Here is a 13,635-nt window from a genome sequence, read left to right on the forward strand (position 1 = left end):
AAATATGGTGCGCATTAAGGGAGAAATGTCCCCGAGTTGAGGCCCCATAACTTCTATGGTCCAAGGACTCCATTCTCCATTCATTCAGGCCCTATTTCATTCACTTAAAGGTTCATCCATATAAAAAAATGTCTTCTCTGGAATAGCAAAGGCTTTATATAGATAAGTAAGAGTGTAAAAGCAATACCTTTTTGGCTTCGTCACTAGTCACTGAACTACCTTCTGCTTCATCTTTGGTGATCAAAGAAATTCCATCTGAGGAAAATCAAATTATATCAAAATATCATTATAAAGCTTTACCTGAAAACCACTCAATGTTCCAAATAGAAAGTGTTTCAAATTCAAACTTCTAAATGTGTCATCACTGACAAAAATAAAACAACTACTTCTCAAATTAAAAGGACATGGTAGTTTTCACAAGTGAGTCAACTATCATGACATACAAGTACAATTAATGCATATTCATACTTTACTGGAGGCATCCATTTAAGTAACTGAATATATTATGATAAATTATTGAGACACTGAAATCATAGATCAAATATGAAATCTAGGGAAAATTATATTTCAAACAACATACGGTAGACCAGGGGTAGGCAACCTTTCAGAAGTGGTGTGCCGAGTCTTCATTTATTCACTGTAATTTAAGGTTTCGCGTGCCGGTAATACATTTTAACGTTTTTAGAAGGTCTCTTTCTATAAGTCTATATTATATAACTAAACTATTGTATGTAAAGAAAACAAGGTTTTCTGGGGTTCTGTTCACCTAGGCCGGCAGCGGGCTGAGCAGGGCCTATGGCCGGGACCCCAGACCTGGGGGGGGGTTTCCAGGGGTCAGAGCAGAGGGCTGGGGGAGGGGGTTCAGGGCAGAAGGCTGGGGTGTGTGTGTGGGGGCTCAGGGCTCAGGGCAGAGGTACTGGGGGGTGTGGGGCAGAAGGCTGGGTGTGGGGAGGGTTCAAGGGTCAGGGCAGAGGGCTGGGGGTGTGGGGGGGTGCAGGGCAGAAGGCTGGATTTGTGTTGGGGTGTGGGGGGTTCAGGGCAGAGGGCTGGGGTGTGTGTGGGGGGGATCAGGGCAGAGGTACTGGGGTGTGTGGGGGGTGTAGGGCAGAAGGCTGGGTGTGTGTTGGGGTGTGGGGGGTTCAGGGCAGAGGGCTGGGTGTGTGGGAAGGTTCAGGGCAGAGGGCTGGGGGGGGTGAGGGTGCAGGGCAGAAGGCTGAGTGTGTGTGTTGGGGTGTGGGGGGTTCAGGGCAGAAGGCTGGGTGTGTGTTGGGTTCAGGGCAGAAGGCTGAGTGTGTGTGGGGGGTTCAGGGCAGAAGGCTGAGTGTGGGGGGGGTGCAGGGCAGAGGGATGGGGCTGTGGGGGTGCAGGGCAGAGGGCTGGGGTGCTCGGCTCGTGGGGGTGCTCCCTTCATGGCAGGGGGCTGGAAGGGATATGCTCTGTTCCACCCCCTTCCCCCAGGCTCCGTCCCTACCTCTCTCTGCGTCCACTACGGAGCTGTGTGCACGCTGCCGCTCTTCCCCCGCCCCCTCGCTAGGGCCATCAGCTGATTGGCCAGGGACGGAGAGGAGGAGGGGCCGGAAAGCACAGCTGGGGGAAGAAGAGGGGGAGGGGGGAAGCTTGGCTGCTGCAGAACCAAGCTTCTGCCTCCTGCCCCCGCAGGGGAGAGCAGTGGGCGGGGGGGCTGGGACCGCGGCAGGGAGCTGCGTGCCACTCAAAATCGGCTCGCGTGCCGTGTTTGGCACGCGTGCCGTAGGTTGCCGAACCCTGTGGTAGACCCTCCAACTTCTAATCATCCAAGAGAAGTTCACTTCTGCCACACAAACGAATGTTTAGACAGATTATGCATAAAACACTTTATCTTCCCCTAAGCAAAGTGAAACAGTCATTCCCTATATGCAAATCACTGATAGTGCAGCTTGTATTTGTAAATTCTTCTTCCTCCTGAAATTGTTCATCTTGTTGGAAATTCTGGTTTGTACCATCTGTAAATTATTACAACAGAACATACCAGCATGACTTGGGTTGGTCCAAATCCCAGTATTTTCAAAGGTTTATTATGTGGCCAATTAAACTTCCTCAAGCCTGTTTCCTTCCCCACTCCCTTCCCAGTTTCAACTGGATATGATATTCTCCGTGTGATGTCCTAAGCTGTTGCTGTGCTCTATCCTAGCAATAGCTGGATTTCAGCAATGGGTGAAGTCGCCACTATATGTAGTTTGGAGTCCTTCTATCTGAAAGGTGCTATGCAAAAGCAAATTATATATTACCATATGTACAATGAAAAGAGGCAACTGTGCATTTAAAGTATATTTTCATAAGCACTCGTGCCAAGTAAAGGGAAGAATTTTTAGAGCATCAGGTTTTTCATGCTCATAAAAATCCTCACTTATTTGCCTACTGCTCCTAGTCCATCCAAGTCTTTTAGAAGTATGCTGCCTTCCTCCTCAGTTTAATCATCAGTGTGTCGTGTTACTACATATTCCTTCCTGCAGGTCACTCTTACATCACTGAAATATGTCACTGATCACTTTGTGTGTGAGTCTTCTTTGCAGCTTCTGCCATCTGGAAGAGCCTTCCTCTCTCTCGCCAGTGCATCAGCTCTCCATTTATTTTAAAATGTATCTGAAATATTGTCTCTTCCTTGCCCTATACTGTTTAATTTCTCTCTCACTGTGCTATCAATTTACCATTGTAACTGTATTTAACTTGGTATAGCATTTTGAAATACACCTCTACCCCAATATAACACGAATTCGGATATAATGCGGTAAAGCAGCGCTCTGGGGGGGCAGGGCTGCACACTCCGGCAGATCAAACCAAGTTCGATATAACGCGGTTTCACCTATAATGCAGTAAGATTTTTTGGCTCCTGAGGACAGCGTTATATCGAGATAGAAGTGTACTGTTTATATGAAACCAGTGCAAAACAAAGCTATATAGCAGTGAAAGACAAGTTTTACATGGCATGCAACAACTCTCTACACTAGAAATGCTGGTCTGCATTCATTTCCAGCTGCTAACATGTAGATTCCTCTCACACAATTTACCATTTGAAGAAAAATTGTGTGGGAGATGCAGAGGGAGAGTCAATTGTCATCATACCTTGTATCAGAATCTCCCAGAAATCAGCTAAGGTTTGGTCTTCCACCTTTTCTTTTAGGGCCTGCAGGAAATCATTAAAGCACGGCACCTCTGACAGCTAGAAAAATGACAACAAAGATAACACAGAAAAATAAAGTTAGCTTAATACCAAAGAGCTGTAATCTTAATGCATCATAAAAACATCTAACATGGGGAACAAGAAAAAAGACATTCCAAACCACTGCACATTCACCTCGCTCTGCTAGAACCAGAGCTTCTAATGTGCAGGGCATCACAAAAGAAACTGCATTTCACAAAGCTGCACAGACCCTTTTGTGACTAGTTTTGTTTAAGAAGATATTTGGAGGATGGCATATTTCTCCTTTTCAACCACTAGGTCACAGGTATTGTCTTTTCATATTAAGAAACCACAGCAGTATCTGGTCCTTATTCTGTTGAGGCCAAAGGACCAAAACAACATTAAAATCTCTTTTAAATTTCCAATGTGGTATAATTGACTTAGATCTGTTGATCTTGTCCTGTTGCTAGCTTGTCATAATCGCTGAAGGAACATAGTAAGTCTGCACATTATGCTCTGACATCTCACACAGAGTAGAGTTTTCACATATTATCATTACCTTAATGGCCTCCTCTCTGAAAACTCTAATACAGTTGATGCTCTTCATATAGTACTGTAAACCTTTAGTTTCCAAAAACTGTTCAATGCGGTTTACCAGCTGCTGGCTCACTGGAAGACAAAAAGAGGGAATGCATGCTTTCAGAAGGAAGAAAATCCTTCTCTTTAGCTGGCTGTACTTTCCTTGTTTCTCCTGCAGCCTGTTCTTCTGTAACTACAGCACATCTATTGGTAACAACAGTCAATCATATCAATGTTGCATCAACCTGCTCATCTCACCCAATAATGAAGCCCCTACTCTAAGCTGCAGAAAATAATCTTCATTTAGTCTATAAAATGTCTAACAAATCCCAACGTGGCTGAGGCAGGAGAATTTACAACTTGAGATCAAGAACACAAGCACTGACCCTGCTTGCTTGGTGGACAGTAGAATTGGAGCACCTACTATCAGAAAGTTGAGAGAGGCTGTTTTACTTCACTAAGTATAATGCCTAAACCATCTGTGAAAGACAGACATTTCAATGAAAATGTTAGGTTTTCAGTAAGTGGAATAATGTCATAGCTGCAGCAACAGAATAATCTCTAGTTGCTAGACTCTCACGTGTGGATGTTACTAGAGATACCTTATTACCAGGGCCTTCTGAATACATTTTAGCTGTCAGTACAATCATCTTAATCATTCTTCAAAGTGGAACATAGTGTAAACAATACCAGGGAAGATGTGTGTCTATATATCAACATTTACATAAATTGTGTGAGAGAGAAAGAGACAGAGGGAAGGAGACAGACAGACATGTAATGGTAAGAACTGGAATACCAATTGTATCCTCGCTGTTGAGTGACTCAGAAGACAGACAGTTGTAAAACACATTGGAAAATGTGAAAAGTAAAATGCCAAAAATAAAGACAGTGGAAGTCCTGAGTATTCTCCCACATTTTGTTCTTTTACTTGCTTAATGGTTAGTGAAAAATATTTGCCCATCTTCATCTGCTGTGTACATACACCCCAAAGAGGTCATGGTGAGGATGCCTATTCATTACCTACAGACATGGGCAATGGGACATACCCAGGATAACACTGCCAGCTAAGCAGCAATTCTAGTAATCAGATGAAGGATTTCCCTTTGCGTAAGTTTAGAAAAGGCTCAGATCAAGGTACAGTTTTGCTCTTCTAGTTCTTCTCCATAGCTTATACTCATTTGGCGAACTTCTGCATTTTACTGTAATACTGTTAAATACATAAGATTCCCAGAGATGGATGAAGAGAAGTTATTCAGGTTTCAAATTCTGAAGCATTTCATATTTTATCTACAACACCAATGAAACTAAAATCCAAGTACAATATATAACAAGTCACAAAAAACATTCTACTTTGACTTACTTACTCAGCAATGTTGTATTTTAAGGCTTGTTTATCGTAAGTGCTGTTCAGTCTGCTGAAGCATACATTATATGTTCATACTTGCAAGTCCCAACCCACTGCAACTCAGGATAATAACTAAAGCAAATGATAATGCTTTTATAATTTCCATTAATAGCTAATAAAGACCATCATCACTAGAGTAGTCATTATAACATACAAATTCCATAACCAGTTACTCAAAAAGTCTGCTAGAACTGAGAACATAAAATATTTTAACAGGTGCTTTCAGGAAACCACAGTCCAAGCATAGCATCAGGCTTAAAAAGAATTTACGAAGTAAGTGTAAGTAACATGTCCTATTTATATATATATTTGTTAGAGTAATCATATAGTAGTTGCTTCCCTTCTCTCCTCCCCCTTCATTCTGATTACTTGTCTATCTTTAGACTGTGAGCTCTTCAGGGCAGGCATCATGCCTTCTTTATTTGGACAGCACTCGGCACACCATGGGAACTACTGGACACACACAATAACCAATAAATTATTCTCTCTTGTTCCTTATGATGCATACCCCAGTCCCTCTGATGGCAAGACAGGATTTTCCCCTACATGCAGTAGACATAAACTTGTTATGTGACAACACATGGTACTGATTTTCCATTGGATTATCTCATCAAAGCAGTGGACACCAACCCCAAGGTGTGCTGAGGTCAGCTAGAGCAGGGGTTCTCAACCTTTTTCTTTCTGCCCCCCCCCCCCCACGCCCCAACATGCTATTAAAAATTCCACAGCCCACCTGTGCCACCACAACTGTTTTTCTGCATAGCCAGTAGATTAAAAGCCGGGGCAGCAAGCAGGGCAACAGCATGGGGTCCGATGCCACAGGTGGCCCCATGAAGCTAAGTTGCTTCGGCTTCAAGCCTGGGCGGCGGCGGCTCAGGCCCTGGCTTCAGCCCCGGGCAGCAGGGCTCAGGCTTCAGCTTTCTGCCATGGGCCCCAAGAGTCTAATGCCGGCCCTTCTCTCTGGTTTATAATGGCGGCCTCCTGAAACCTGCTCATTTCCCCCCAGGGGGCCCCGGGCCCCTGGTTGAGAACCACTGAGCTAGAGCACTGGGAAAAGCCAAGAAGGGTAGGACTGGTAACACGCTGGTAAGTTTGGGGTCAGAGAAATATAGAAGATTCCAGAACTGTTGAATCTGGATTCTACTCTTCTTTCACTCTTCTCCAGACTCTAAAGCATGTATACAACTAGCCACTGGTTCCATGTTCTGCAAAACACTCACCTGAACTTAGTTTAAAGGACAATAGCTATAATGACAACAGTTGTAAAATAAGAGGCACCCCACCCTCTCCCTGGTATCTGTTGAATCTATGATGTCCATAGAGGAAGAAATGTACGATGGTTCTGTACAATGCTTCACTGATCGCACAAAAAATTGAATTCAAATACATAAAAAGCTCACCCCTCCTCCACACAGGATGGTCACAACACTTTTATTTATTTATTTTACCAGTAACTAACAAACTAAATTGAACTCCACAAGTTAAGTCAGTCCATTTTTTCATGCTTAACGATTTTCTCATTAAATGTTCTAATTTCTTACAAATTGCACTAATAAAAGCAAGTCCTGCTGGTTTTTTCCCCCTCCTTTTAAATGCTGGCTTTTCATTGATGTGTTAAATTAAAACCCCAGGCACTAAGAGAGTATAATACGAGTCTTTATTGTCAGAACGATTCCTGCACACTGCTAGGAATTATCAGACACTTCGTTTATTCTTTTACATTTTTTTCCCTTTAATTTCTGTAGCATTTGCAGGCATCAGAACATGGAGTTTTACATGCTAGAAACCTTGGACTGCTACTTCGTGAGATTTGTCCTAGGGGACTTAAAAAAAAACCCAAATTGTGTCATGATGCAACTTTATAATGTGAGGAAGGGGGCCGCACCATAATTTAAAGTGAGAGTCTTTTAATATCATGGATCAGAGGGGTAGCCGTGTTAGTCTGAAGAAGTGAGGTTCTTACCCACGAAAGCTTATGCTCCCAATACTTCTGTTAGTCTCAAAGGTGCCACAGGACCCTCTGTTGCTTTTTAATATCATGGGAAAGCCTGGTCAAAAACAAGTCTGTCCTCAGATAGCGGAGCAATGATTAATGAATGTTACATGCAAGGACACAAGTGTCCCACAGTCCCTGCTCTGGTTAGTCTATCTAGCGACTGATTTTAGGCTGCCATTAGATAGATGGAGTTGAATACAGTAACTAAGGACCGCACAAAGTCATTCACAGTGAATTCTGCTCTTTGACTCTGCTAGGTTTGACAGTTTAGCTTATTATTTCTTTCTTTTCCTTCTCCTCCCCACCAGCCATCTCTCTCTCTCTCTTGTTGTGATCCCAATGGCCTGTGATGGGATGTTAATGGGGTGGGATCTGAATTACTACAGAGAATTCTTCCCTGGGTGTCTGGCTGGTGAGTCTTGCCCACATGCTCAGGGTTTAGCTGATCACCGTATTTGGGGTTGGGAAGGAATTTTCCTCCAGGGCAGATTGGCAGAGGCCCTGGGGTTTTTTTGCCTTCCGCTGCATCGTGGGGCACAGGTCACTTGCTGGAGGATTCTCTGCACCTTGAAGTCTTTAAACCATGATTTGAGGACTTCAATAGCTCAGACATAGGTTAGGGGTTTATTACAGGAGTGGGTGGGTGAGATTCTGTGGCCTGCGTTGTGCAGGTCAGACTAGACGATCATAATGGTCCCTTCTGACCTTAAAGTCTATGACTCTATGATTCCTTGGTTTTGGTTGTCATGGGAAGGTCTTTGTGCTTTTGCCAAACGGTGAGTTTTGCAACATGCTCTGATAAGAGTCAGGTGTCCCTTCAGTCTTATCTCCTGCTGTAGGTCGTTCCACAGATGGGGGCTCTTGGCTAAGAATACCTTACCTCTGGTCTCTCAAGCTTCATCCTGGACACAATTAGCTGAACTGTCCCAGAGAAGCATAGCTGTCTTGGTGTCTTTTGATTGGAGAGTTGGTCTCTGATGTACCATATAAGGGCCCCAAACACGGAGGGCCTTTAAGAATGGACACCTTACCTTATCTGAACTGAGAAACTTTACCCAGTTCAGACGACTGGTGTGATACACTCTTCTGTAATTTTTCTATCTAAAGAGAAGGACTACTACATTTTGCAGGAGCTGGAAATCCTGTGTTACCCTGACCTGCAGTCCCAGTTGTCAGCATTTTCCCTCTCACCACCAGGAAGTTTTGGTCTTCCCTACTTCTTTCCCATGGTACAACTGATTGGGTTATATAATGAATTAAGTGATTATATGATGGGCAAACTACAGAATCAGATATTACAGAAGGAGAAGAGCAATTAATTTATCTAGTCCATCTCTCTGTTAATGCAGGAGACATTCTCTGTTGGAAGATACATTTACTAGTGCTTCTACCTTTGGTGAAATATGCCAGATTGACTCCGCTGGAGACTGCTGTCCTCTTTTTATCCACTGCATAACAGCGCAAGCTTGCTCACACTGTCCTGACATGGAGGGGTTACCCCACTGCTGAAAGTGCAGGTCAATTTCTATATGTCTATTCAGTTCAGCCCTTGTCTTCCTTGCCAGTTGACTGGCATCAACTGAGACGGTTGTTTTGTGGTCCTAATACAGTTCTTAGTGGATAAGATTCCATATCAAAATACCTACCATCAGATGATAAAACTTATCAGGCACTATCACCTAGAGCTAGTTGGTCCACAGATGAAAGGCTCCCTTCCCTGTAACCAATCTCCTGAATCATCCAGTGCTCCAATCATAATGATTTGTAAGAAATGGCAGTACTCAGAGTAAGAGCTCCTCAGTTACAGGAACTAGTAACAAATATTGAATTGTTACACCACGACGATCATCAGTTTGTAACTCAAACACGTGAAGAATTAGATTATCATTGGAAAACTGTTCTACATTTCAGAGACTTCCGTCATCTTAAGGTCAAGTCTTTACCAGCTTAAAACTCTTCCTATCAGTGCATACTTGCTACACTATGGTTCTATGGGAGTGTCTGGAGTATTCCTCTAACACCTTTAGGTGTAAGAGGTGGCATTTAGTTTAGTAATGGTTCCACAAACTTGTCCTTCAAGGCATTCTCAATTCTTGTTTGTGGCTCTCCAAGTAGTTTCTTGCACAAGGCAACTACCATACCTGAGTAAAGTGTCACCTTAGCAGGCAAAATCAATCAAGCAGTAGCTACTTTGTTCCAAGACGATAAACATACATACAAGTTCAACTTCTAAAGTCCTCAAGCCAAGTAGTCAAGAAGTAAGAACTGCATTGCTTTAAAGACGCAGTAGTGAATAAACACTCATATATAATCTTGTATTGTGTTGTGTTTGGGCCAAAACACAATACAAGAAACAATGCTTGATTAGATACTGAGGAGAAATGGACTATATACAATGACAGATATAACTGGTAGCAGCTGAGTGACTGCTTTGGATGACCAATAATCTGCAGATAAGAGGCAGATTTACAGAGAACTTCCAAGCAATTTAATACACAAATCTTCTAATGGCTTAAGTATTTTCATCAAATCAGTCATAGATTTTGGTGTATCTGGCAGCAAAGTCCAAACTATCTCTGATGTATGAAAGATACCTGGGGTAGTAAGCAAGCAGGTGAACTAAAATCAAATATATACCAACAAGAAATACTAGTGTCTTATAATAAAACGTAATAATCTTTGCTGCACTTCTATATACAGAGATGCTTATCAAGAAAGTACCACCCCGGTGTGAACATTTGCTAAATTTCCAAAGCAAATCTATCATCATAGCAATTCACTTACCAACATGAAACAATCTGATGTAAAACAACCTGGATATAATTTCTACTTATGAGGAGATTTGCAAAGCTATGGAAACACCATGAGTCTCCTAGGCCGGATAGGATACTTGCTGGGATCTATACATGTGGATGTGATGCACTGATTGACTTTCTAATGTCATTTCTCTGCAATGTCTGGGAGTAAGAAAAATTGACAACATTGCAACAAGCACAAAGACTCAAAGAGTGACAGTGGTATTACTAATTCTTTCTAGGCATTTCTATAGTGCTCTTCACCATAAATTCCACAGCTGTAATTGCAGCAACACCGCTTTACTAGGAGAATACTGAAAGTACTTCTAATCTAATCTGATTGCTGGACATCAGACACCACAGTGCCAGAATCAGTACTGTGTGTTTTGGCCACAATGCAGGCTGTCTGATAAGATTTTTGATGCGAACCAATTGCAAGGAAAATTCACAGAACAAAACAAAAGACCTATGCACATTCTTTTATCAATCTAACTCAAGTCTGTCAGCAACCCTAGTCTCTGGGGGCTTATAAGAAAATATGGCTGCCAGGATAAGATGTCCGCTATTATCCAACAATTGGAGAATAGACAGCATGCTTGTAAAAGTCTATCCAGGTAAAATGATGTTCAACCCTTTTGGCACTATAATGATGGCAGGGTGCATAATGTCCCTGGTGTGTTTTAGACTTTTCTTTGAAGCAATGGTAGATGAAGCAACTCGTGATCTATCCCTGGAGTAAAGATTAGATTTCACTCAGACAAACTAATCTATTTTATTTGCATGCACTGACAAAGTTGTCAGAAGCTCTTATTAGAGGAACTGCTCTTTGTGGATGACTGAGCACTTGTAACCTACTCTGAGCAAGACCTGCATAAAATGACATCTTTGTGTCTCGAACAGTAAACGAGAGCGTGAAGCTATTTGAAAAAAAAACAATGAAAAATGCCAGCTTCATCCGCAATAATTATCACACCAGTAAGTCGGCCTCCTCAAATACAGCAGATCATGTCAGCCACAAGTGGCACTGTACAGCGACAAACCACACACGCTTCCATTACAAAGTGAAGATGATTATGGTTTGACAACAAATTGGAGTGCCAGTCTCAGAAAGCGCTTCTGCCCCTGCCTATCTGAAATTGGGATAACCCTTGTGCCTGTCTGAAATCAGGACATTCTCTAATCATCCCCAATAGATACATATACTTTCAATGAGCTGCCTTCTGCTAGCTAAAAGGGTTACACATTGTGTATACTGTGAAACTCGGCACATGGCCCTCTGTTTACTTAGCATGCACACTGCTTTCTTCCATGAATGCCACAAAGCTAGAGCCCACTCTTGCAAGGTGCAATAGCTTCAAAGTGCTAGTGTAGTCACTGCATAGGACCAGCTTGTACCCTTCTTCGCTTCTTTAAAAAAAAAAATCCTGTCAAGCCTTTCGGCAGGGTTTTTTCATGTTTGGGGGTTTGTTGTTGTTTTAACCTGGGAAATACCAGAAACATCAGGTCCAGGCTTCAATGGTTTTGCTGGAGAACTTGTTGGGGATGGTATAAGATGTGTATCATTAGTGTCCTCACCTTAATAATGGAGAAAGGAGGTGGTGGCGTGGCTGATCTTTAAAATACTACTTTTTAACACCTATATAACTTCAATGTCTAAAAAATACCTTCCTTTCTCCAAAATATTAAAACAGTCTGATTAAAAATCCTTTCTCCTCTTAATAGTTCCACTTTTACTCTCTTGGCTCTTGCAAAGTCATCATTTGACTGACTGGGTCTTCAGTCATCACAGGATTTTTTTTATTCCTCATTTTTTTTCTTAATTTTTCATTAGAAATTGAGATTCTGCCTAGCACGGAAGACTCTCGGGCATTCTTTCTACCTCATAAAGAAGCAAAATAGAGCACAAACTCTCTCTTCTCATTTTTATGTCAAATTTTAAAATAATTAAATGCAGGTTGGTATCTGGTTACTTTTTTCAATAAACTATTTGAATGCCACATAATATACCTTTCTCTGCATAGGGGCTTTACATTTCACATTTTCTGCAAGAAAAAAATATTTCCCTCCTGAAGTATGATATCAAAAGTATAAAAATCCAAAACTATTCAGCAGGTTTAAGGCAGGGTCCACTATTATACACCACAAGAAAGCAATATATCAAGCCATTAAAAAGTATGTCTGCAATTTTTTTATATATCAAGCTACTAATTAAGGGCTTTAAAGAAGAAAAATGAATGTGCTGAAAATGTTTTTATTTACAGTGTCTCCCATCTCTCTTCCTTAATGGGTATCTGAACTACATTCCATATAACCATATCCTGTAATTATAGGCCATATCATACACAAAATGAAGGCAGATTGCTGGAAGTGACAAAAGCCATCCAAACACAGATGGCAACCATTTCGGGGACAGCTACTGAATAACGGACAAGTTTAAATATAACCTTAAATATAAATAGTTTTCAATATGTCCATTATGCAGATTTTAGTATTTGTGGCTTAAATCCCTTTCCTGTATGATTTACTTAATTGCTGCAACAGAGTATTTTATTTATGGTTTTTATTTGGATTCCACTTTGGCCTTCAGTATAGTCCACTGCATTTTGATGTATCTGAGGTTTGGAAGTACGATGTCAAATACAATTTCTGAATGAGGGGATTTCTGCTGTTTGCTTAAATTAAAAACCATTTTAAAAAACAGGACATTTGTTTATAATTTAAGTGAGTTTTAACTATCAAAATTCTGGGCAATAAACTGTGATATAAGCTTTAACAGACGGTATTCATAAATTAATATACCGGTACATCTTAGCATACACATCAATCTATGTTTAAAAGGTGCAAAGAACTGAGTGAAATACCCATGAACTACACTGTGCAGATACCTTTTGTTTTGATTAGCAAACAGACACTACATTTAGTGGCAATAGGTTGTGGCAGGACATACCTCATCTACTCAAAACCTTAAAAGAATGAAAATAATAAGCGGAAAAACTTGTGCAGCCCTTTCCATCTTCATTTTGCCTCAAACACTATTGTTAACACCCTCCATAAGGCTTTCACGTCTATCTCCTAGAGGCAGCAATACATACCCAACTTCATCCAACTTACACTATAATGCAAAATCTTAACAGTGACCTTATATGCTTTTATATCAGCACATCTAACTGTGACATTCCGTGCATTTTGGTAGCTATTCTGCTTTACCGCTGCTCATCTTGACTGCTGCATTTATTTCGCAAAAAACAGAGTAGCCTGAAATTGCCTTCCTTAATATGGAGGTGTGGTTGTGGGAGACTGCCCAGGTCAGAAAAGAGACCTGGCTGCTTGGATCAAGATGGAACAACGAATGCATCCCAAGAATGTAGCTTCCAGCAGCCAAACATCCATAAAAAGGCTGTCAACCATGAGCCTCCTTGTACAACTCTATGGGCTGCACTTTGACCACCACCAGTCTAGAGGCCACCTACAAATCCAATAAAGTACCTCCTACTGGGGCAGCAACCAAGGTAGGAACCCTGTGTTTCCCTGGGCAGTAGAAAAGCACAACCAGTCCCAACAAATGGATCGTGGGGGGAAAGGGAAAGCAAGGTGTCATAGAAGGAATTCATGATCCAAAATGAGTGAAAATCTTTCCCCAATCCCCTCCTGCTAAAAATAGTAGATTCTCTCATTTCCCAGTATTTCAAAGCAGTTTCTT

The 13,635-nt window shown here is 41.7% G+C and overlaps 1 protein-coding gene across 1 annotated transcript in view; it reads right to left on the reverse strand.

The window, feature by feature from the left end:
• XRCC5 (X-ray repair cross complementing 5) overlaps positions 1-13,635 on the reverse strand; it is a 65,498-nt gene that overhangs the window by 6,877 nt on the left and 44,986 nt on the right. The window contains exons 17-19 of the mRNA XM_065413262.1: positions 3,720-3,829; positions 3,103-3,199; positions 188-255 (exon numbers count right to left, since the gene is read on the reverse strand). Of these exons, the coding sequence (XP_065269334.1) occupies positions 188-255; positions 3,103-3,199; positions 3,720-3,829 (275 nt within the window). The remainder of the gene's footprint in view (positions 1-187; positions 256-3,102; positions 3,200-3,719; positions 3,830-13,635) is intronic.

The sequence above is a fragment of the Emys orbicularis genome, chromosome 11 (genome assembly GCF_028017835.1).
Source record: "Emys orbicularis isolate rEmyOrb1 chromosome 11, rEmyOrb1.hap1, whole genome shotgun sequence".
In the NCBI taxonomy this organism is placed as follows: Eukaryota; Metazoa; Chordata; order Testudines; family Emydidae; genus Emys; species Emys orbicularis.